Source organism: Urocitellus parryii, chromosome 4, assembly GCF_045843805.1.
Source record: "Urocitellus parryii isolate mUroPar1 chromosome 4, mUroPar1.hap1, whole genome shotgun sequence".
In the NCBI taxonomy this organism is placed as follows: domain Eukaryota; kingdom Metazoa; phylum Chordata; class Mammalia; order Rodentia; family Sciuridae; genus Urocitellus; species Urocitellus parryii.
In genome coordinates, this window is record NC_135534.1 from 63,217,018 (window position 1) to 63,241,963 (window position 24,946).

Sequence of the window (24,946 nt, forward strand, 5' to 3'; positions counted from 1 at the left end):
ATGGATAAAGAAACTGTCTTAAAATGTCTAAATTCCTATTTAGGAGATCAGTGAATGTGAACAGACAGCTGGCTGCTTTTCTGAGGATGATGAGGGGCTTACAGGTGTTGTGTTCCCAGGAGGTCTGCCTGACAATGTGGGCATCTTCTCTTCCCCATAATTCACAGCTCTGGATTCTAGAAGAAGAGCCTCATTTTCTGTGCCAAGGCTCTGGTTTATGGTATGCAGGCTGGCCCTGCTTTGGCTCTGATGACCCTATGAGACCAGAGAGGTCATGGGGCCTGGGTTGTGGGGCTGGTGCTTCATCTCCTCAATTTGTAAGGTGGTAACTGTGAGCCAGCCTTGCTACAGGCCCTGCAGCTGGGGATCACACTGATAAATTCACTGTATTACTTTGCACAAATCAATATCCCAGCACTTACCAGGGGTTGATGTGACCGAAATTGGTTTCAGCCAATTCGTGAGGGTAATAAATGGCCATTTATCAAATCAATTCATTCTGCGGCACTTCTCTGGCTACCCACCCTCATGGTACCCATGGGGTGCCAGGCTCCATCAGCCAGTGCTTAGTACACATGTGATGCTATGCCAGAGGATCACGGAGGCCTGGCCTAGCTTCTAGATGCACCTTACTCCCCTGTACCTGTTTTGGTTTTGAGGTACTGGGTGCTGTGTGCCATCACAGTTCTAACCCACAGTGCCTCATCCTTTGCCTGGTCCTGTACCTGCAATCACCAGGCTGGGGTCTAGGAGCCTCTGGGAGCTGGTCACAGGAAATGAACATGGCTTGGAACAGTATCATGAGACTCCAGTTATAGGGATTCTCAGCAAGATAGGTGCACAATTACTGCCTTATAAATGGAGGTTGAGCATCAGCCCTGCTCAACCTGGGCCCCAGGGGCCACTCTGTCTTTTCTAGGGTTTTTGTAGACATAGCAGGGTTGGTCTACATATGATGGCACATGGAACAGGGCCTTTCCACTGACCCGAGGCAGATTTCAGGTAACAGAATAGAGGTTTTAAGTGGGAGGAGGCACTCAGGGTACACATTCTGACACATCTTGGAGGTGAGGAATTGAGTCATCTACTCTTGCTCTGGGCCAACAGTAAAGACAGGCAAGATGGGTGACCCATCAGAAGTTAGTGTATAACCAAGAAAGTGGTGAGATGGGGCTGGGATTCAGTCTAGTGGAAGAAAACTGATCTGAGCTTGACTTTAGGAGCAGAGGATTCATGCCAGGTGTGGCATGAATTGCTGTAATTCCAGCAATGTCCGAGGCTGAGGCAAGAGGATCCCAAGTTTGACACTAGTCTGAATAACTTAGTGAGACACTGTCTCAAATTAAAAAATAAAAAGGGTTGGGGATATAGGTCAGTGGTAGAATGCCCATGAGCATCCAGTAGTGTAATAAAACTATAAATAAACAAAAACAGTCTTAAGGCTGAACATCTTTTTTTTTTTTTTTTTTTTCCTTCTCCCAGTGTTAGGGATTGAGCCCAGGGCCTGACACATTAGACAAGTGCTCTAACACTAAGCTACATCTCTAGCTCCCAAGGCTAAACATCTTAAGGATAGGGACTAGGCTGCATGGCAGACAGGAAAGAATACATGCTTAGAGTTCCATGGTCCTGGACTTGGTACCCTACTACACAGGTGAGAAAACTGATGTTTAGAAAAGCTGAGGAGGCTGAGATGCATGGCAGGTGAGTGACAGAACAGATTGGTCAAATTAGCTCAGTATCTCCCTGTTTCTGCGGAGTGTCATGGCTTGTGAACTTGAGGAGCTGGTGAGAAGTAGGAGGTCAAAGGACAGCAGGTGGCCTGCTGCAGAAGTGTGTAAGAAGCTGAGAAAACACCGTAAGGGGGCGGGGGCTGTAGCTCAGTGGTAGAGCGCCTGCCTCTCACATGTGAGGTGCTGGGTTCAATCCTCAACACCACATAAAAATAAATATATTAAAAAACAAAAAACACTGTAAGGGCCGCTTCAGTCCTGGTTCAAGTAGATGAGAGACTCTAGAAGGAGGTGCTTTATTAGATCTCCACCCAGGTAATCAGTGTCTTGAGTGGGCTATGCTTCTCCTTAACCCATGAGGGCTCCCAGAATCTCTGCTCCCTTCACCTCTGACATAGCTTTGGAAAAGGAGTTGAGGTAGCAGCTGGGAAGAGATCTGCCTCCAGACCCCAAGGGGACAGTCTGGTGTGATCTGGCCTGCGTAGTGGGGCCCTGTGCATTCATAAAAGTTCTCCCCAGCTCCTGTGTGTGCTAACAGGCCACTTTCTGACCTCTAGCTGGGGAAGCAGTTTCAGTCTATGGTCTCCTTTCCTTTGCTGATTTGGTCAGATCCCTGATGAGGGGTTCACATGGGGTGAGATGCTTGGAGAAATGTGTCAGTGGGACTGGTCAAGACCTCCCAGGGCAGTGAGTTTAAACTCCAGCCAAGCATCAGATCACCCGAAGAGCCTATTAAAACACAGATCCCAGCATCTGATTCCATAGGTGTGGGTGAGGCCTGAAGTCTGAATTCTTAAGTTCCAGGGGAGAGTGATGCTGCTGGGCCAGGGACCATGAGTGGAGAACTCCTCTTAGGGGAGACCCTTTTGCTTTGCCTGGCATAGGATTCCTCTTTTCCAGCTCATACTCAGGGCAGTTGCTGTTATAGCTATGTATAACTGTCCAGCGGACTTCACATGGGAAGGAAGGCCACAGATAAGGGTTACAATCTGGTGTCCAGGAGCCAAAGTATAGGAGTAAGGGCTTACAGGTGGGAAATAAGGCATTTTATAATTGTTTGGGATGTTTTTCCTAAAATAGGACCAGCTGAAGGGATGAGAAAGTCCTAGGCTGGCACAGAGAAACATATCCTAGTTGTAGCTGCCACACCACTAGTGATGGACAGGCTATCACCCACCTTTGGGTCTCAGGTATCCCACCTTGAGAATGGGGCAGTAGGTAGAGGAACAGATGAAGGTGAGAGTTAAAATTCTAAGCACTGGAAAGCATCCTTGGGCAAATTATTGAATAATTATTGAATAAGCAATGTGTCAGTGGGACTGGTCAAGACCTCTCAGGGCAGTGAGTTTAAACTCCAGCCAAGTTTAGTGTCTTATCTTGCTCACCTGTAAAATGGGAATTTGGTAGTACCATACTCATGGTGCTGCTGAGAGGACTATTTTAGTCCTTTCAGGATATGCAAAGAGTTTATAATAATGCCTGGCATATAGATAGTACTCAACAAATGTTGACTTTTAATGTTAACTGCCTCTCTCCAGTTTGGTGGCAGCAGGAAGTCCACCTCCTGGCAGCAGAGCATAAACTACCCTGCATTTTCCTGCACTGGTTATGGTCCTGGTACTCACCAGCACCCACAGTGGCAATGGCACTCTCCTGGCCAATGATGTGCTCCTTCAGACGCTGTTCCAAGGGGAAGCGGCGCCGCTCCTCAGCTTCACGCTTCCGCTGCTTTTCCTGGTACTGCAGGGAGAGAGGGCAAATGGCTCAGGGGTGTCAGACCCTAGTTTCATTTTATCCCCGCAACTTAGGAGAAAAACACAGTCGTGGGACTACAGGGGTCCTGTGGCACAGGTCTGGTTCATGAACATGAGAGGATAACTTAGTTCTTCCCATCCTCCCCCTGTCTGTCTTGCCTGAGAAAAAAGCCACACCTTGCCTTCAGGGAGCCCCAAGTCAAGAGCAGGCAAGGCAGGGTCTACAGACAAATGCTTCTCAGACAGAACCACTTTCCTCATGGTTTCAGAGCATAAATGCTTATCTCTAGGATGGTACTACACCAGACAGCTTGTAAGTTGCTCCACTGACTCGTCAGAGCTCCCTGAGGGCAGCCACTATCTTTCACTCATTGCTATTTCCAGCACAGGTCCTGGCCCAGCAGAGACATCTTGTGAGTATTTGCAAAACTAAATTTGATGACAGATACAAAGAGGAAGCAGCTATGTGGGTGGTGCAGAGGCACAGAGAAGGGAAAAATACACAAATATGGAATATTTGGGGGGATTTCTGGGAGGTGGAAGGCTTGAAGAAGCTGGAGGACCATCTGCTGACCAGGCAGGGAGGGCTGAGGGTATGGTCCTGACAGGAAGGCATTTCAGGAGGTTAGGAGCTGAGGAGGAAGTAAGCAGATCTTGAACTGGCAAGGAAAGACTGGGTCTACAGGAGGTTCCTTTCCCTGGAGCCCATGTGACACTGACATCTTTCTAGGAAGAGAACTGTCAAGGTAAGGCCCTGTCACAAAAGTTGTGGCTGCAGATTGTTCTTGCGGGCAGAGTGGATGAAAAATACCTGCTGCTTGGGCAGTGTTTTCCTGATACGGTAGTGACCTTGACAGAAGTTAAAAAAAATAAATAGCAAACAATCCAATTTTGGCTGTTGCTATCAGTCTGTAACTGAAAGCTCCCATCAGTCCTGGGGTTTCATATGGAGCAATAATTCGGCGCCGATCCCAGTGGAGCGACGCTTGCCGGCTGGAATCCAGAGTGTCACTGTGCAGCTCCCTCAGGCACCACATACATCACCTGGCTCTGCCGACTCCAGCCATATATCTGCCTCTTCCTCCTCCCTGCCCAGCAGCCCGCTCAGCACTTGGGTCTGTGCGCTGGAAAGCTGATGGGGAGATGCACACATTCTGGCTGGGACAGTGCTGGCCTGCACTGTGGAGTCTAGAGGGGAAGCTGGCTTGCCCATGTTTCTGGGGTACTTTAGTCACTTCTGGAAGAGGCGGCTACGGGCCAGGCACTGTACTCAGCCCTTTATACACAGGGTCTCATTTAATTCTTATTGTTGTCCCCCATCTGAAACTTGACTCCTCTCTGGAGCACAGTGAGCCAAGCTATGTGGCAGAAAGAACAAGCCTCACTCTAGACAGACCCGAGTTCAAACTCCACCTCATCCATTTACCAGCTAGCTGACCTTGGAAAGTGGGTTCAACCTCCCTGAATCTTAGTTTTCTTCCTGTAACTTGGGATATACTCACCTTGCAGGAGCCTTGTGGGATGCTGATGAGGAGTAAATGAGATAATGGACAAAATACTTTGTCAAGTCTATAGGTATAAGTGGTAGTCTGGGCTGGGGTTGTGGCTCAGTGGTAGAGCACTTGCCTAGCATGCATGAGAGAGTAGGTTTGATCCCCAGCACCACATTAAAAAAACAAAACAAAACAAAAACTAAATAAATGGTAGTCCAACTCAAATGGCTACCACAGTACCTGGACTTCATGAAGCTTTTGATAAATGTTATTTCTTTTTTTTTTTTAATATTGTGTCCATCTTATTTTATTTATTTATTTATTTTTTATTTTTCGGCGGACACAACATCTTTTGTTTGTATGTGGTGCTGAGGATCGAACCCGGGCCGCACGCATGCCAGGTGAGCGCGCTACCGCTTGAGCCACATCCCCAGCCCGATAAATGTTATTTCTTTCCCTTCTTCTTCACTGAATTTTGATAACTGATTGTCTAACTTGGTACTTTTTTGGGGGTACCGGATTTCTTTTGACTAATCCAATCATTTTGGAGGTCCATGAATAAAAAGAAGCATTGCTCTGGCTTAAGCAGAAGCCAGGAGCAAAGTCCTCTGTGTGCCCCACTGCCCCACAAATGGCTCTGGAGGCTCCCTTCTAAAGGAACTTGCTGTGCAGCTGCAGCTGCAATACTTACCAGGTTCTAGAGACTTCACTAAAGCCAGAGGCAGCTTATCTCTGGCTGACAGTTCTCTCTCTGGGGCTGAGAATTCTGCCTCTAGGTACTTTCCATCCACTTGTCTCTGGGCCTCAGAGAACACGCCTTTTCCCTTTGCCCCAGGCAAAGGCTGTTTTGTTGACTTGGGTATGACCACTGGGTCCTCCCTATGCCTTCTCCAGGGAAATAGTTCTACTTCCTATAACTCTTCTTCAGTATCCTGATTTTAGGTCTTCTTGGTATCATATCTTCTTGGGCAAGAGGAAAAAGTCCTTGCTTTCTATTGGGGTGAGCATTGGGGAAAGGTTACAACATGAACTGAGTTTCTCAAGCATTTTCTAGATGGTCTTGGTAAAGGTTCAAACTATGGCCTATATCTCAGTATATCCCGATTTCCTTAAGCCTGGAATCTCAAATACCTATGCCTAGTCAGAAAAACCTCTGAAAATCAGTCTTCTTGATAAAACACTGGGATTACACCAGGTCAAAGGGTATTGCTGCATGTTTTTCTCTTAATGTTTGGCAAAGTTTATACTAAATACTGATTAAATGAATGAACGAATGAATAAGTGAATGAATGGCCTTGTGGAAAACTTATCAGTAGAAGAAACTAGAGAAGGAAAAGGCTTGGCTTGTGCATATTCATTTGGGAGAGGGGAAAAAAGAAGGATGAGATGAGATTGGTAAGGACTCCACAACTGTAGGCTACTGTCATCCTTGGCGCTTGGAGAGATGGGAGGGAGCCTACAGGACTGAGCTCAAGGCTCTGCTTTAGTGGGGTTCCAGGTATATAGAGAAGTCAGGCAGGTAACCCAGCCTGCTGAAGCAGAAGGCAGTGGACTGAGGCACTGTGAAGGGGACGCAGGAGAGCCGGAGTGGGGAGTGATCATCCTCTTAATAAAAGCCATGTACAATTAACTTCAGAAGCTCTCACCTGGAGCTGGCAGCAGCCAGTTTCCCATGCTGCATCTTGGCTGGATAATCGCAGCCACTGGTTTCCATCAGTCTTGATTTAATATGGCACCCCTCCTGGCTGTGAGTGCATTTACAGGAAAGGGCTGGGAGGCCGAGGCGAAGCCTAGTTGGGCTTGCTTTGCTCAGAGGTGGGTGGCTGGGCTGTGGGGGAGGGCTTGGGGAGAAGAGGTATGATAGGCATCCTGATAGGTGGGCATCCCTAAGGAGGCAGGTCTGGCAATCAAACTGGCAGTGAGAGGGCAGCTTGGGTGGGGGTGGTGAGTAGGCAGAATAAGACTCCAGGCAAGAATGGGATAGAAAGAGATGGAGGAGAGAAGAAAAGCCAAGTGCAGTTTGCCTCTCATGAAGAGATTAGGCCTACAGAGCCCAATTTACAGACAAAGCCAGATATGCCCCATACTCCTGACTTCCTGGTTCAGACCCTAACTCATGTCACTGTCAGAGTGTCTACTATGCCTTCAATTGGAATGACAGAGAGGACAAAAAAAAGGACCAAGGGGTAACATATGAGGACCAAGGGGTGTGGGGGGTTCAACAAAGAAGTCTAGGGGTGGCAGAGTAGATGGGAACATGAGACTGGAGGATCAGAGAGGTGCCCGAGTGACTCCTAAAAGTCTACTGAACGAGCCCACGAAGTATGCATGCCTTTAGAGGAAGGCTAGACACAATGCATGTGTCAGCCCCATCAAATGTGGTGACCACCAGGTCAGCATCTTGGATTCCATTTTCCTCTCCTTCTTTTGTTGCTAGAGCAATATTTTTAACATGTCAATGCCACTGTGTCACACCTCTGCAAATAACTCTGTTGATCCTGAGATAAGACTGGTAGAGACTGAGAGGGGCATGGAGTAGCTAAAGTGAGAAAATGAAAATATGTTCTCAGAGCATCATATCAAGGGCATGTGATACTGATTCATCCCATAACTGTAGATGTTAACCTTGATCACTTGGCTAAGGCGGTGGCTGACAGGGTTTTCCACTACCTTTTTTTTTTCTTTTTAATATTTTTTTTAATTGTCAACAAACCTTTATTTTATTTATTTATATGTGGTGCTGAGAGAACCAAACCCAGTGCCTCACACATGCTAGGCAAGTGCTCTACCACTGACTGAGCCACAGCCCCAGCTCTTCTACTACCATTTTTCCTATTTGCAGTTAATAAGTATTTTATAGAGAGAGACGGACACTATGTAAATATCCTGCCACTTCTCAAACTTCCATGCACTAGCTCTAGCATCTACTGGTGGGTCTTACCAGATCAGTATTTTGATCCTTACAACTCTATGGTAGAGTTGATAGTGTCATCATCCCCACTGTGGATATTAAGTAAATTCAAGCGAGGTTCCACTGGCAGCAAGCAAGAGAAGAAAGAACACTAACTTTTGCAGGCTGATTCTGGAGCCTGCACTTTACATCTGAGGATGAGAAAAGACCTGTTCCCTACATGCAGGTAGCTCAGAGTCTATTTAGGGAGATGAGATTTAAAACACAAATTTCCTATTCCAACTTCTAGTCAGGGCTACCTAATGAATTTATTGAAAATAAACACCAGAGGGTGTTCTTGCCAGAAATACATAACCTGAGTTGAATCATAAGGAAATGTTACATAAACTCAAATTCAGGGACATTCTACAAAATAACCAGCCTGTACCTGTTAAAATGTCAAGGTCATGAAAGACAAGGAAAGACTGAGGAAGTATTCCAGATTAAAGGAGACCAGAGAGACTGATTACTGAATACAATTTGGGATCCGGAATTTTCTTTTCTTTTATGCAGAATTATTGAAATACTGGTGAAATCTGAATAACATCTGTATATTATTTTAATATTAATATTAGAGTCCTAATTTTGATGATCCTACTGAGGTTATGCAAGAAAATGTGGGGTGGGAATGTAGTTCATTGGCAGAACATATGCCTAGTATGTGAGTGAGTTTAATCTCTAGCACTGCAAAAAAAAAAAAAAAAAGAAAATTGTCTGTGTTCCTTGTTTTTTAGGAAATATATACAAGTATTTAGAGGTAAAGAGCATGATGTGTGTAACCTATGCTTAAATGATTCAGAAAAAAATATATTTATGTATATTATTTATGTTTATGTGAATAATAAAGCAAGTGTGATAAAAATGTTTAATAGTTGGGGATCTGGGTGAAGAGTTTACAGTAACTATTGTCTACTCCTGAAATTATGCAAAAATAAAATAAAAAATATCAGGATAAAGCTTCCCCTTGGAGGATGCCTAGTGACTGACAGTATGAGAGGGTTTCTGAGTGCTTGTAATAGTCTATTTCTTGCTCATGTGTGTGGTTTGTGAGTTAAGCATATATTTATGATGTGAACTTTATACAAATGTTTCCCCCCAAAAAAAGTATTTAAAAAGTTAAAAACAACAACAAAAAAAGAGAAAGTAAAAGCCACTTAGCACTGTGTCTGGCCCATAGTAAGCCATAGGGTAGAGCACAGAGCCCTGTACTGAGATTCGCGGCAGGAAACACAGGCGACAGGCTGAGTGAGGCAGGGACATGACCCCCACCTTTCCTCCTGTGTGCCCCACCCCTCCTCCTCCTCTATAGGACTTAGCTCAGCTCTGATGGGAGCACCCAGGTTCTCAGCCTGGAATATGGGCCCAGGGGAGCATCACATCCCCAGCTACCCCTGAAGCAAATGAAAAAATATAGAGGCAGGAAACGTGCTTGTGATTCTGTCACTGGGATATGCAAATAAAATATATAGGATAGGCCTATCTGCCTAATATTCCTGCCAATTCATTCTCTGGGTGTGATTAAAATGAGCAATAAATTCCTCGTGAGTCTCGGTGGAGTGAGGATCAGGAGAGAAGATGCGGCTGGCATGCGCACGTCCCCCTTAGCTGAATATTCATCATGGGATAGCTTCCTATATTTTTGTTTTATCTGCCATCATGTGCACAGAGATATATTTCTACCTCTCTTCCATCTCTTAGTTAAGACATGAAAATGGTCGGGGCGCCAAGTAGTAAACTATCTATTGAAATCATTCAATGTGAGAACCAGGCTACCTCCCCTACAAAGCTTGGCCTGCTCATTCTGCAAGGAGGCGGGTGAGCCACGCTTTCCTGAACCCAACTCTGGGGGGACCCTTCCTAAGCATCAATCAGTCTGTGGGTATCAGAGTTGAAAGCACTGGTGGCTTCTCACACCTGTGGGTCTTCTCAGGGGGACTAGGGAGGCTTACGCTCAGGGACTGCTGAGAGAACTGAGGAAACCTGTGGTGAGGGGAAGACCATTCAGGGCACGTAAGTGCAGAGATTCTTGTGTAAGTGACACACATTTTTAAGAGGTAGAATGAATTTTTAAAAATGAGGCTTACGGATAATTTTAAAATGGGAAAATCACTGATACTATTAAGTTAAAAAAAAAAAAAAGCAAATTTCAAATATAGATCAGGATTGTAACTCAGAGGCTTTCAGGGCCAAGCAGAAAACTAAATGCCTGGCAAGCAATGGCACAACACGGTAGGGAGTGTGGCCGCGGAGTCCACACCCCCAACTCTCAGGATTTTAAATTCACAATTTTGGAAAACTCTAGGTTGGCAAAATAAGGTATGTTTGCCAGCTTGAAACCTCTGATATACAGCAGGCTACCAGCAGGTTTAAACAAAAAGGCCATCTACCTATAGGTATGTGGATATGGCCAGAAAGAGATAATACAGTACATGAGATCTCTGTGTGAGATCCTAATAGGCACTTTTGTAACAACTTGATTTTCTGTAAGTCATCTGCTTTCTTTCTTGTTGCGTTAGTTTTCCCACCTGTGAAATAGGGGTAATAAGAGCTACTCTGTGGATTTGTTATAAAATTAGAAAGAGTATATTAGAACATCTGACACAATGCTTAGATATGCTTAATAAATCTATTATTATTATAAATAAAAATACTGATAGTGGTTATGTGTAGGTCGTAGGGCTAGAATGCTTTTACTAGAGATTAGGCTCAACTGCCATCTTTTCCAGGAAACCTCCCTTGATCAGTCATATCACTAATGATCAGTGGTGTCACAGTTCACTTGCTTGACTCCCGACAGACTATGGACTCTAGTAGTTGTTTACTTATCTGTTTTCTTTTCATCTAGCCCAGAACTTGGCACATGGATGTCATTCATAAATTCGTACTACATTATTTAATTCTCCTCGTCTTTTCTCTATTTCCAAATCTTCTATAATGAGACATGACGTAAATACTCACATATTTTCTACAATGAACATAATTTGACTAGAGAGTGGTAAGCTAATGTGGAGGCAGCTGAGCTGGGTAACAGGGAGGTGCAGGGAGGATAGAAGGGGAGTTGATAAGATCAGAGCGGCAGTAACTCATGATTAGACAAAGCCAGGAGAGGAGGCCTCAGTGCCTTCAAGCCTGAGTCACTATGTTATAGAAGCAGGGCCTGAACTTACAGAGGGCCAGCTGCTTCTTACTAACTGGCAGAGGGAGACAGAACCCAGGTCTGAAACAGTGTTCCTCCCACAACAGCCTGCCTTAAAGAGGAAGTTTTTGCAGCTTGGTGGAAAAATCTGAGCAGAAAAAATGGGAGACCAAGTAGATGCTGAGCAACTGGGAGAAAGCTGCTGACACACCGAGCTGGGGGGTGGGGTAGTTCACAGGGGCAGAAACCTAGGGAGGACAGCAGAACAACCAGAAGGAGATGCACAGGGGACACCTGGACATTCAGCAAGAAGAAAGTCTCAACTGGCTGAAGGGATCAAGAACATATAGGTAACAACAGATGAAATGGGCTTCCAGCTGAGAGGTCTTGGAATCCCTGGCTGGCTCTACATGCTTTTCCAGCCTCCAAGCAGCCCCCTCCACTTTGGGTCAGCTTCCTAGGGAGCTCCTCCCAGCAGAGGCATCCTAATCAGCCTGACTCTGGGCTAGCTTTACCACTGAGTGCAACCTATTCTTTTTACCCTGAGCCATTCCTGTGCCTAAATGCCGGCCCACCGTCCCCCAGGTCAGATATCCCTGTTACCTTCAGCTTTTTTTTCACAGCACAGCTCCTCTAGCATCTACTCAGAACATGCTGTCTCTAATTGCCCTTGCTGCTCCAGAAGGGTCTGATTCACACTGGGGACTACAATTATCATGTATTCACTCCGGACATTAGCTTTGTAATAATGTGGTCAACAACAAGCCACTTCCCTTAAACAGTCAAAATTTAATCATTTTTCAGTAACCTGGTTCCCTTCACCTGTGATGGCACCAAGAGGCCAGTTATCTTGCTTCTTATGGCCAGATTAGTAGCTGCCCTAAGTCATATGACCTGACAAACTGTGGGTACTCTTGGCCAAGTCTGGAGCTTGTCTCTGGCAGGCAGACATTGGGTTTAGTCGGAGAGATGAGGAGGGGAGCAGTCTCCACAGCTATAAGTGTCAGGGATTTCCTCAAGGCACTTGGGGAACTGACCTGGCTGTCAAGGCTGCTCCTAAGGGTGGAAAATCTAAACCAAGGGAGGAAAGCACTTACTCTCTGGAATTTTACAGCCCTTTCTGGTCCTTTCTGGTCCCTTCCTTGGATTGGTTATGAAAAGCTAGTCATTCTTCCAAACTTCTTCCTTTTTCTAGTGGAAATTATTACAAAATAGTTGCTAAGGACACCAGGAAGGCAAACTATATGGTTGATGTTGTTCACCAAGAATTTCCAGCTTTCCCCTTCTAGGCTCATGGTATGATTACTCTTCTAAGCCTCTTGTGATTGGGTACGATCATGGAATTAATTCTAGCCAATGAGCTGTGAGGACAAGTAAAGGGTTCTACATCCAGGCTGAGCATTTAACTACACATTTAAGATACTTTAAAGTATCCTTTCCCTGTAGAAGCAAACAGCAACATTCCAGGGGTGGCTGCTTTGCCATTTGGGATCCCTGGGTGCCTATGATGAGGAGAGCTCACCATCTTCCCCCAATAAGAATGGACATGCAGGGCTGGGGATGTGGCTCAAGCAGTAGTGCGCTCGCCTGGCATGCGTGCGGCCCGGGTTCGATCCTCAGCACCACATACAAACAAAGATGTTGTATCCGCCGATAACTAAAAAATAAATATTAAAAAATTCTCTCTCTCTCTCTCTCTCAAAAAAAAAAAAAAAGCTCATGTGTGAGACACATGTCTCATTGTGAGACAATGCAAGAAGATTTAAAAAAAAAGAATGGACATGCAGCATAAAGTAAAAATATATCTTTGTTCAGCTGGGGTGGTGCATGTCTGTAATCCCAGAGACTTGGGAGGCTGAGGTAGGAGGATGTCGAGGAGTTCAAAACCAGCCCCAGCAACTTAGCAAGGCCCTGAACAATTAGTGATACCCTTCTCAAAATAATAATAATAAAAAAATGTTAGCCCAAGGCCATGCAGACAGTGAGTGGTAGAGCTGGGGTCAGAAACCAAGTCTCTTCTGTCTCAGTCTAGTGAGCTGAGTGTTCTGACTCAGGACAGTCTATCTGCCACACTGAATTATGGCAAGACACTTATGTCAATGTGTAGAGAAGAGGTCCTATGATCTGGGAAAAGCACAAGACAAAGAGCTAGAAACCAGGTCTTCCAGGCCCTGTCTGTCACTGAACCTACTTACCTGAACTTGTGGTCAAGCCTACTAGTTTCAGTTTTGATGCTAAACACTCTGGGATCAAAGGCAAGCCACATCACATCCTGGGCTCCACTTTCACCAGGCATAAAACAAGTCAGTTGATTTAAATTTCAGAGATTTAAAACTCACACTCACTGTGGAGCCCTGTCAGAGACTTCCCTGGGAGGGAGGGGCCTGCTGCATGGGCAGCACTGGGCCATGGTTCCTTCGACCAGAACGCTCAATTTCCCTCTGATTTCTATGTTTATGCTTATGCTCTTTAAGATTTCCCATCACTGGATCTGATGACTTCTCAGGACCATGGCAGTTCTGAGATCTGCGATTCTAGTTCTTGGATTTAGTCCAGTCATTCCTGAGCTACAGCTTTAAAGCTGGGAGAAAGAGAAGACTGTCATATTCTCAGGGAGTTCAAAAATTTGGGTGAGAAGATTGAATTAAGATAGAGAATTTTTTTGGCTCAGATTCTGTACCAGGCTCTGGTGTGTATGTGGATGGGAAGGGTGAGGTACTGGAAAGTGAGATGATGGGAAAGATATGTAAAATGAGGCTGTGAGTATGTGAGGTATGGAGAACACTCCTCAAGCGCAAGACTCTTTCTGGTTAGTCCTCCCCTCTCAAAAGAAGCTGGAAGAACATCACCTCAAAATTTAATTTGAAAATAGTTAATTCTCAGAAGCCAGAAGTGGACCAGGCCTCTCCCTCTCCCTGGTCAAGGACCTCCCAGGGTAGCTCCTTACTCTTGATATGAAGAGGGGCTGGATTTGCATTTAAACACATAATAATCACCTAAAGAAAAGTGGCCTTTGGTGTGGATCCTGACCTAGTCTACTTAGTGAAAGACTGAATGATGCATGTAGTGCTCACGAGCAGGCCACCTCCTTTCTCTGAGACTTACCTTGGTTTCAGAAGTCCTCAGAAGTTTCATCACCTCCCCTTCTCGAGCATAATCCAAGGGTGTGTGTCCCATTTCATTCCTCTGCAGGGGGTTGGCTCCTGGCAGGAGAAGAATAGAGTCAGGGGCTCTATGAATGATCAGTGGGACCTTAGCCTTTGCTTATAGGTGTTTGTGGTCCTGATTTCAGCTTGAGGAATGCCCGTAGAAACCTTTGAGATTGTAGAATGATGGCAAAAACATGTCAAGCTGTTCTCAGAGAACTCTCAGTTCTCTCTGTCAGAGGTCAGGGTATCAAGGCTTCTACATGTGCATACACATGCATTTAGTAGCACACTTCCTATACGGAGAGGTTCTACACACTTGCAGATGTGTGTTGTACGTATACAAATACACCTAGCTGAAAATGCTAGCAAAGTATACCAACCAAATACAGATTCACATACCCAACACAGATACATACAAATTCATATATATTCACTAAAATGTCTACATTTTCCAACACATCCTTACACCGATGAACACTCATTCACAATGCTATATGAAAGGACTTCTTTCTACAACAGAGAAGATTCCTAGTAGTAACTAAAAGGCCCTCCCTTCTGCTTGCTCTCTGCTCCTCTTTCTCCTTTAACACTCTTTTCTCTGGGCATTTCTTGCCACCAGGGTCAGCTGAGCACTTTGGAAGGTTGTGGGCATCACCAGCAACCTGGCTCTGCCACTCTAAAGCTGGTGAATGTGTGTGTGCCAGCAGGCACTTCCCCAACCATTAGATCCTATGATATGGAGACAAAGAACTCTGAGCATGACAAAAAGAAGAAGTTAGCTGGGGGCCTTGTATCTACCTTCTCTCTAAGTGCCAGCAGCACTTAAGATAAGATGGTTTAAAGGTCTACTGTGAGCAAGGCTTGGCAATTAGGGAGGAAGAGCTCCTTTGACCTTAGGCAGTGTCATAGTCTCCTTCCTGAAGCCCAGGTCTGAGCACCTCACTCCCCTCTTCAAACTCCACCCATTCCATTCCATTCCATTTGGCAAACCACAAGGGAACCCAGAAGAATCAGTTTGGTCCTTGTCCCCAAAACCCTTCTCTCAAGGCAGGAAGATGGGAGCCTAAGCAAGCTGAGCTTTGTACATAACAGATTTCCAATAAATATTCCTTGAACTTATTTCTTGCTAGAAAAGTGTCTAGAAATAATGAAGGGTTAAGACCCAATCTTTGCCTTAAGGATAGAATGGGTTGGCTGGGATGTGTTCAAGCCAGGGCTTGGCTCAGGGTGGGTTTCTGACCACTGTTGTTGGACAGTGAAAATCAGCCTTTCTAAATCCCAGTCTGTGGAAACATTTATATCATGAAATGAACCTCTTCCTACCGAAAGTCTCTGCTTTCTAAAAGACCCTATAAACCTGACAACAACAGTAAATGTTTATTAAGCATTTGCATGTGACTGTCTGCCTGGGCTGCAGAGAAAAAGGCCAACCTCTACACAGGTGTGGGAGGAGGCAGTGGAAGAGACAGAGCAGGAGGTACAATCTAGGCAAAGGAAACTTTTATTATCAATAAGAAAAAATAGTATTTTCATACATGATCCTATTTTCTATCAGGAATATAATACAAAATATTACTTGTGTTGATATAATTCACATGCCATAAACTTAACCTTTAAAAATACACAAGTGAGAGCCAGTTATGTGGTGCAAGCCTGTAATCCCAGCAACATGGAAGGCTGAGGTGGGAGGATTGCAAGTTTGAGGCCAGCAACTTAGTGAGACCTTGTCTCAAAATAAAGAGAAGGTGGTACCCAGTACTGCCCAAAGGCCCCAAACAACATCAAAAACCAAACAAAAAAACAACACAACTCGTGGTGTTAAATACTCGCAAGGTTGCACAATGATCATCACGATCTAATTCCAGAACATTTTCATGATCCTAAAAAGAAACCCCATACTCATGACCAGACACACCCCATTCCCTCTAGCCCTGACAATTGATGGTTTACTTTCTCTATAGATTTGCCATATTTTACACAAATGGGAGTGCTTAATATGTGTTTTTGTGTGTGTTTCTGGCTTCTTTCTCTTAGCGTGTTTTTGAAATTCTTCATGTTATAGTATGGCTGAACAATATTCTATTTTATTAATAAATTACACTTTATTTATCTATTGGCTGAAGGACATTTGGACTACTACTTTTCCTTTTTGTCTGTTATGAAGTTTATATAGAATACAAGTCTTTTTTTTTTTTTTTTTTTTTGAGATGGGGGGGTGTCTTACTGTGTTGTCCAGATTGGCCTAGAACTCCAGGGCTCAAGCAATTCTACCACCTCAGCTTCCTGAGTAGGTGGGACTACAGGTGTGTACTACCACTCCTGCCTCTGGATATAAGTTTTCATGTCTCCTAAGTAGATACCTAGGAGTGGTGATAACAGCCACACTGGTATTTACCGAGTACTCACTATGTGCCAATGTGCCAGGCACTGTACTCTGCACTTTATTTACATTTTATCACTTCATCCTCACAGCCACCTTGAGAGACAGGAATTAGAATACCTAACCTACAGACATTGACACTAGTGACCCAGAGAACTGAAATGACTAGCCCAAGGACACAAAGCTAGCTTTATTTGTTTGAAGCAGGAGTCCAACCCATCTTCAGATTTTCCTAACTACATGCTTTCACAGGGAGGCTGTGACACACCCCTGCTGAAAAATCCTTCAGCAGTCTTTGACTGCCTATGGGATGAAGCACAGCCTCCTCAGTGAGGAGTAGTCTTACTAATCAATGAGTAATTCTTCACAAGCTCCATTGAGACTTCATGCTTTCTTTCAGATCTGCCAGCACTATCTGCGAGGCTCTGTACGTGGGATGACGTAGGACTAGCAGGGCCAAACAACAGTCTATATATCTCCACTGCTCTGCAGCAACTGATATCTTTAATAGACCTTTGAGGTCTATAAAACCACTTTTCAGGTCTTCTCTGCACACCTGTGGCCAGGCCTCTTGCCTCTTTTGAAGGCTTTTCTTCCTGTCTTTAGAACTATGTCTACCTCAAGTTTGAGCCCAGCACAACTTCAGCTCAGATTAGCACACAACAGTAACACAGGCCAAGGGTTGATGGTGTGCTAAAGGAGGGACAGACAGCACCGTCAGGGCTCAGGGAGGAACACAGTGCTCAGGGACTTGCTTGCCTGGCATGGCTTTCCCAGTCCATCTCTATTCCTTGGGCACCAAGGGAAGAGGGCTAGTGTGAGGCAGCATCTTCCCCTCCCCACAAAGCTCCTGCAGCACAGGTGGGGCAGAGGGAGCCCCAATTAAGTGATGAAAAGGCCTCTTCTTTCTCTGGCAGCCTCAAGAAAAGCTCTGTCAACTAGATAAGGGCTATGTGGAGGGGGATCAGGGAGAGACCTCTAGAAGAAAAAGAAATTAGAGAAGGGAGAAAGAAAATAGAGAAGGGAAGAAAAACATGCAGGAAGACAGGGGAAAAAAAGGAGAGGAAGAAATGGGAGAGAGAAGGGGAGGGGGAGAGGAGAGAAGGTGAGAGAAGACGACAGTGAGAGAAAGAACAGAGGATGAGATTAGCTGCTCCAAACAAGTGCTGTCAGTGATCTATATTTGCTTACAGAATGAAAAATGTGTGCCATAAACATTGGCCACTGAGTAATTTCTAGTAGGAGTCATGTCACTTCTCATAAAGGATGGGAAGGGGACAGGTAGGACATCTCTGCACCTGGGCCAGCCAGCACAGGGGCTCCTTTTAAAGCAGTGTTGGGACTGTCCCTTGCCCAGGAGGCTCTCAGGTCAGGCCACTCATTGGGGGATGCCAGCCAGGCTCCCCAAGGTTCTGGAGCCTGAGGGCAGCAGGTCTTCCCCACTTTAGGAAGGCTGCGGCAGGGGCACCATGGATAATGTCCACCTAATATTACTCCCCCAGCCCCACGCCCTCGCTGACTTGACTAATTGCTGTAATAATTGATAGAACCTGACTTCTACCACTGATCGATTTCACCCCCACGACCACCGGCCACAAACCATTACATTACAATAAATAACCATGTTGGGTCTCACCCGCCTGCCCTCTCCGGGGGCATCAGGATGGCCCGTGCCCTGGCCTGACCTCCCGTTGCCTCCCACCCAGGGCCCCTCCGGGCCAAGCAGCTGGTCTAGAGGGCCAGGCCTCTGGGAGCAAGTGAGAGGGCTGGACGGAGGTGGGAAGTGCTAATCGCAGGCCATCCGTCACCTCCCACTGGCTGTCTGAGGCTGGGGCAAACACCTGGAGCACCCCAGGCAGTGTGGTGCAGGACCCTCCCCTCCTCTCCTGCTCCAGATTAGTGTGTCCCAGCTTATAATATCTGATAAATAGCAGACTGGCTTCCTGGCAGCACTGCTGCGGCTGCGCCTGCCCGCTACAGCTGTGGAAGGTCACTCATTGGGGAAATATGTTTCTGTCAGTGGTATTGAAAAAAGTTTAGTGGAGTGACAGGCCTCAATTTTTCAAATTTTATTAACTCCATCCTCTTAACCATTTGTCTTGAATTCCTTCAGATTCTGGGAGATCTGTCAATAGGACTTGGGTCAGGAAAAGTAGGGTGTGGGGGGGTGGATGATCATGGGGCTGGTGCTGGTTGGTGCCATGTGGCTGGTGGGGGCCTCATCACTCAGGGTAAGTAAGACAGTGGAAATAGTGTTGTGGGAGGGAAGGCCTGGCCCACTGGGGCCTAGGGAGCCCACTGCTCTTCTCTGGTGCAGGCCTGCCTTTGATTTGACAAAATTAGAGATGCTCTATGTGGAAAAAGTCCTTAATGGTGAGCTCTCAACTCCCTAGGAAGATACTCCCTTCTGTTACATCTGAAACAGGTCACCTGGCTCCCCTGAATGTCTCCAGTACCCAGCTCTAAGCTCATGGCTCTCCAAGGGGTTTCTCAATTTAAAGAGTGCAGATCCTTATTATGTAAGCTATCTGTCACCCCTCTCCTACCTTTGTGTTTTGCAAACACTTGATCATCTTTTGAGACTCAGTTGGACTTCTCTGGGAAGCCTCTGTGCTGCACCCCACCTCACCCCAGGTGGGGTCTACCTCTTATGCTGCCAGAGGTGTTCCTGCTTCAGTCTTACTGCATCAATCCCTCTGCATTAAAATCTGTCACATTCAAGACTGAGTACCTTTAGAAGTCAGGGACTATGCCTGATACACTGCCACCCTCCTGCTACGCAGCTCAAATGCTCAGAAATATGTGCCAGATAAATGAACTATGCTCTCTCTAGGTGCTATCTTCTTAGGCCATACTGAACATGGTGTTCTTGCTGCCCTAGAAGAGCCTTTCTGAGAGTAAGTGCATGACCACAGCCCTTATTTCTGTAGGCTGAAGCCTCTAGCCTCTTTGTTGGTCCCAGATGCCTCCCTGCCTGGGTGGACAATAGGTCAGCTCAGACCTAACACCCTCTGTGCACTATAGTGGGAAGTGGGGAAGAACGATTTGGAGAGAGAGGCCGACTTGCTCTTCCTGTGAGGGTGTTAAAATTGGGGTGGGGGTGGCTTCAGATCTCTGTGCTGCTCGGACAAGCTTACAAGCTGGATGAGGTAGGAGATGGCTGGTCACTCACTCCCCTTCCTTGACACTATCCTGTTTAGCCCATGTAACCTCTGTGAATGTCAGAGAAGGTAATTAAGAGGATTTAAAAATCAACAGCATATGTGCTATACAAATGTGTTAGGCCATTATTATCAATAATATTGGCATACTTGCCCCTCCCCCCCAGTTCTGTGAGCCATAGTGCCGTGCTAGCGATCCATTCAAACACAACTGCCGTTTCCACAGCTTGCCCCTTCCCTCTGAGAGAGCACTGGGCTGGGGAGCCATCAGGATGAGGGATAACACCCACTGGCTGTGTGATCCAAGGCACTTGCTTTACTTTTCTGGTGGCAATGAATGCTGTTCTGCTTACCTCTAGGGGTTCTGTGAGGACAGAGTAAGATAAAAAGTTTGAAAATAATTAAACACATGATTGAACAGGGTGCAGTGTTCTCCGTAGGAGTGCTCACACCCACTCTCTTTTCCACTTTTACTTCTAGCTCCTTTACCACCTTTATTCGGATTTTCATTATTTTAGCAGTTGGTTCACTCTCTCCAATTAGAAATTTTTGCTAAATATTAGAGAAATCAGCACATACCTGTAATTCTACCTATGTGGAAGTCTGAGGCAGGAGGATTCCAAGTTTGAGGCCAGCCTCAGGAACTTAGTGAGACTCTCTCTCTCAAAATAAAAAGAAGGTGGAGGGCATGGGTGGGAAGCTAGGGATATAGCTCACTGGTAGAGTGTCCCTGGGTTTAATCCCCAGTATTGGAAAATACAGACTATTAGAGAAATCATTTCCATGACCAGAGGTGTCAATGAAGATCAATTTATTCTTTTTGCTGGTGAGCTCCCCACCAAAGAAGTATTCAGAGACATGTTGTCTACACCCTTATCCCCAGACTGTCTGGGTCACTCCTCACATTTGAAGTCCCAACCTTTGTCTCCCTGATTACCTAGATCCTACTCATTGTTCAAAGCTTGGTGACCAGTGCTCCCCTTTCTGGGCTCCTGCTGTCCTTCCTGCTCACTTTACTCCCTTTCCTGGCCCTTGGCCTAGGGTCCTGGCCTGCCAGGTCTCAGTTTAATCTACATAGCTACTCTCTGTAGCTCCTGAAGGCCAAAGGTGAGAGAAGAGACTTGCTCAGAATATCACAGGCAACAAGCAGAAGTTCCCTCATAACTTATCTTGAGCTTTTCCCCAAAAGCACACTACAGAGCACCACTCAACATACACATGCAGACATATGCACCTGCAGATACACCTCCCCTCATAATGCTTCACTGGGCACTTATTATATGCCATAGTCTCTAAATACATCCATGGATTTAATTCCTAACAATTTAATGAAGAAAGCAGGAGAGATTTTTTTTTCTTTCTATTTTCAAGATGACTTAAAGAAAAGTAAGAGGAAGGAGACAGACTAACATCTGTTGGGTATAAGACCTTTATGTACAGTGTCTGAATAATTAATCATACAAAGATTTTGAGAAAACAGAGGCTCAGAGACCTGAAAGAGTTTGCTCATGGTCATACAATGGATAAATAAGTAAAGATAGGATTTAAAGCAGGGACTTATATTATCCTCTCTTTTGAAATTTTATATAATAAAGAATTTTTTAAAAAAAGAAACCAAATCTGCTTTTCCACTATAAAGTGCAATATCAAAGGCTTAATGACTCAAAAAGAGAGAAAAACCTTTCTTCCTTCCAGTGTGTTCAGGTGCTCTCAGGTCAATAGAGAGGAGTTTCTTGAGGTAGGCTGGGCATAGAAAGCTTTGTAGAAAGGGCACAGAACGGGGCTCCTCTTCTTCCCACTCAGGCTTCCCCATGGTGAATGGTGACCCACATTAACTAATCTCCCAGGAGGTTATCTAGAAGTGCTAACTCCCACGGACATGGTCAGATAGGATCCCTTGCCTCCACAAAGGCAGATGAATAAAGCTTAGGGAAGAGAGAGCTACTGCGCCAGGGCTACATTCAGCCATTTCACTAAAAACCCTCTGCACGGTTACTATAGGCCAGAGGCCAGGGACTCAATGGAAGCAGACTAGTCTTGTCCTCTGTCAGAATCCAGACAGGACAGAAACAATACAATATCGTCTGGTAAGTGTCAGGGAATGAGGAGGTAGAGATGATCGCCTCCCTCCACATGCACTGTCAGTGGGGAGATGGGAAGCACCAGCTGGGAAGACCAGATCATGTATATATACTAAGCACTTGGGGGAAAAAAAAAAGACTGGAAAAGTGGAAAAACCTGGGGAAGGGAAGGTTGAAGTCCAAGGGCACAAAAACTGGGAATGGGAGAGTGAAAGCTACAACCAGGCCTTCCAGGCATTCCCAGCTGCCCGCCCCCTCCTAAGCTCCCCTCACCCTTCAGTCCACTCCCCCAGCACTGACTGGAAGGACCAACTACATGGGGCTGCCACTGTCCTCTTCAGTGGGACCAAAACCCTTTTTTCTTACTACTCAGACCTTACATTCTGTGAGTTTAGCCTCAACTTTTCCAGAACACTCTAGCCTAGGGGTCCCCTCCTCCTCTTTTCATGCAGATTGTCTTGTCTCCAAAATCAGATATATTAAGGTGCTTTGTAAAAGCCTAGGAAGGGATTTGGGGTGATGAAAGCTAGGCATCAGGATGGGTCCACAGAAACCATGCCAGACTAACCACCATTTTTTTCTTTATTAGGATTACCTGTTTAGTTAGGGCAAAAGTGGACTCTTTATCAAGATTACCTGTTTAGTTAGGACAAAAGTGGACTTTGGCAGACTTTTGAAGGGACGTCTCAGAACAATCCTAGGGTCGCAATGAAGAAATGTCGGTTTGATGCTAGTAGTATGTGAAATGTCATTAAGTGATTGATGTACTAACTGGGTGGGGCACTGATGGATCATAGGTGAGTTGGCGGGAAGTTTCTAGTGGCAGCAAATGGCTGTGGTCCTATTCAGCATGTTTATTTCTGACATGGATGGTCCATGCATCAAACCTACAGATGTAATTAGGATGAGCAGGGCACCAAATATACCTGACAGGAGACTGACACTAAGAGCCAAAACAAATGAGATGAAAATTAACGGAGATAAATGGGAAGTCATGTATTTTGGAAGAGAGACAAACTGGAAATTGTTCTGGGAAATGTAATTAAGATAGGAAAGGGTTTAGAAGCCATGTGAGAAAAATGGTTTAAGGAACTAGTGGTTTAGGCTGCAGAAAAAACTGCTCTGGGGAACGTGCCTGCCATTTTCAGGTTTGAAAGGCCATCACGTAGAATTGGGATTAGACTCATTCTCTATGAACCCAAGGTTAATAATAAGACTTAGAAGCGATTGCAGCTGACTTTCTAAACATCAGAACATCCAAAGATAGAATATGGGCAGCTCTAGGAACAAGTGGGTTCCCCATCACTGAAGTGTTCAAGCACCAAATGGATGGCCCCTTGGTAAGTTTACTTGCTACACTTTGTGTAGCTATTTTTTTTTTCAAGATTAACTGTTAGTGTCTATTTACTTACCCATTCATTCAAAGTTACATTTTGAGAGTCTCATCTACATATTTGGCATCACACTAGACACTAAAGATACAAAGGGGCTACAAAGACACTGTTTCTGCTCTTAGGGAGTGCCTGGTCCCCTAGTGGGGAGATGGACATGTTTATTTCAACAGTACAATGTGCCCTGAGTGTAGGCCTCAGCACCAGGAAGATGCCTGCAGTTTAGATTAAGTCCAAGGGTTCCTGTGAAAATTCACACACATATGTATTTGGTTCCTAAAGGCCAAAAATAGATTAATCAAGGTCAAGTCACTTAAACAAACTATACTGGCTGTGAGAATAGAAGTGCACAATGAAACAGAATTTGAGAATTTTTGTACATGATATTTTGTTCTTACAGCCTGACTTTTGGTCTTCGGCTGGGACTTGTTTATGTACCTACAGATTGTCTTACAAGTGGCTGTGGTGTCAGGGTGAAGTGATTTAGCCAGCAGGGCTACCCAACTCTCCATTTCTTACCCACCCTATGGGGACTGCTTCAGCACAGACATAAACATGCTCCTGCCGTTACCTTATTGCACTCGTCACATGGGGAGGCTAGAAGGCTTGATTCAGGGATATGATTGGATTTTAAATCCCAGTCTCACAGGATTTTAATTACTGGTCTGGGGCAGCAGGGATAGGCGCTGGCTGCCTTTGGATGGAGGAGGTCGATACACCAGTCCACAACATATTGAGCCACAATGCCTGCAGACTCTATTGCTCTATTTAATCATCTTTTGCAAAATTTACAGTGGAACAGGAGAGATCAATACGGAATTTATCACATTCTCTTGTAAATATGAGCCAGGAAAGAGTTCCAGGCAGTTTGTTACTGAGTGGGAGGGAACATGTCTGTGTACAGCTGGGCATTAGGAGATGAGACAAAATCCATACTTCTTGGCATAAGCTACAGATGCTCAGCCAGGCCGTCTTGAGCCTGAAGGCAAGTTCAATGGGAATAACACTGATTCATTCACTCAACCAATCAACCAACCAACCAACCAACATTCCAAAGCACCTACATTATGCCAGATCCTGTGGAGGCTCTGGAGACATAGACTGGAATTCTGTTCATGAGATCACAATCACAAATATAGTGCAATGGCTCGTCCACTTACTAGGAGTGGACCCTGTGCAAGTTACTTAACAGCCTGGTGACCATGTTATGCATATGGAAAATGTAGGTAATAAGGCTCCCTATCTTGGGGAATCCGGGAGGTGGGAAGATCAGCAAGAAGGCTGGAGATTAGTCCAGGTGAGCAATGAAGCCTGAACCAAGGTAGTGGGGACAGAGGAGGGCATGTACTTGAGAGGCAATTCTTAGGGCTTGGTAGAAAGTGAGCAAGAAGTCTTCAGATTTACTGGTAATACATTCGTAAGACTGGTAGAACAACAACAATAACAACAACAACAACAACAACACCAACAACAAGACTTGTAGATGCCGTTCATTAAACATATGGGAACACAGAGGCAAGTGTATGGAGGGCTGTGTTAGAAACACTAGATACAAGATGTTTACAGACTCAGCGACATGGAAGGCTGAGGCAGGAGCATTGAAAATTTGAGGCCAACCTAAGCAATTTAGTGAGGACTTAAGCAACGTAGTGAGATCCCACCTCAACATTAAAAATAAAGGGCTGGGGATGTAGCTCAGTGATAGAGTATCTCTGGGT

General features: G+C 45.3%; 1 protein-coding gene across 3 annotated transcripts in view; it reads right to left on the reverse strand.

The window, feature by feature from the left end:
• Clpb (ClpB family mitochondrial disaggregase) overlaps positions 1–24,946 on the reverse strand; it is a 141,573-nt gene that overhangs the window by 21,758 nt on the left and 94,869 nt on the right. For all 3 annotated transcript variants that reach the window (XR_003301872.2, XM_026400990.2, XM_077797615.1), the window contains exons 6-7: positions 14,172–14,269; positions 3,359–3,473 (exon numbers count right to left, since the gene is read on the reverse strand). Coding sequence is in view for 2 of the 3 variants with exons in the window: in XM_026400990.2 (XP_026256775.2) it covers positions 3,359–3,473; positions 14,172–14,269 (213 nt within the window). In the remaining variant the exon portion in view is untranslated. The remainder of the gene's footprint in view (positions 1–3,358; positions 3,474–14,171; positions 14,270–24,946) is intronic.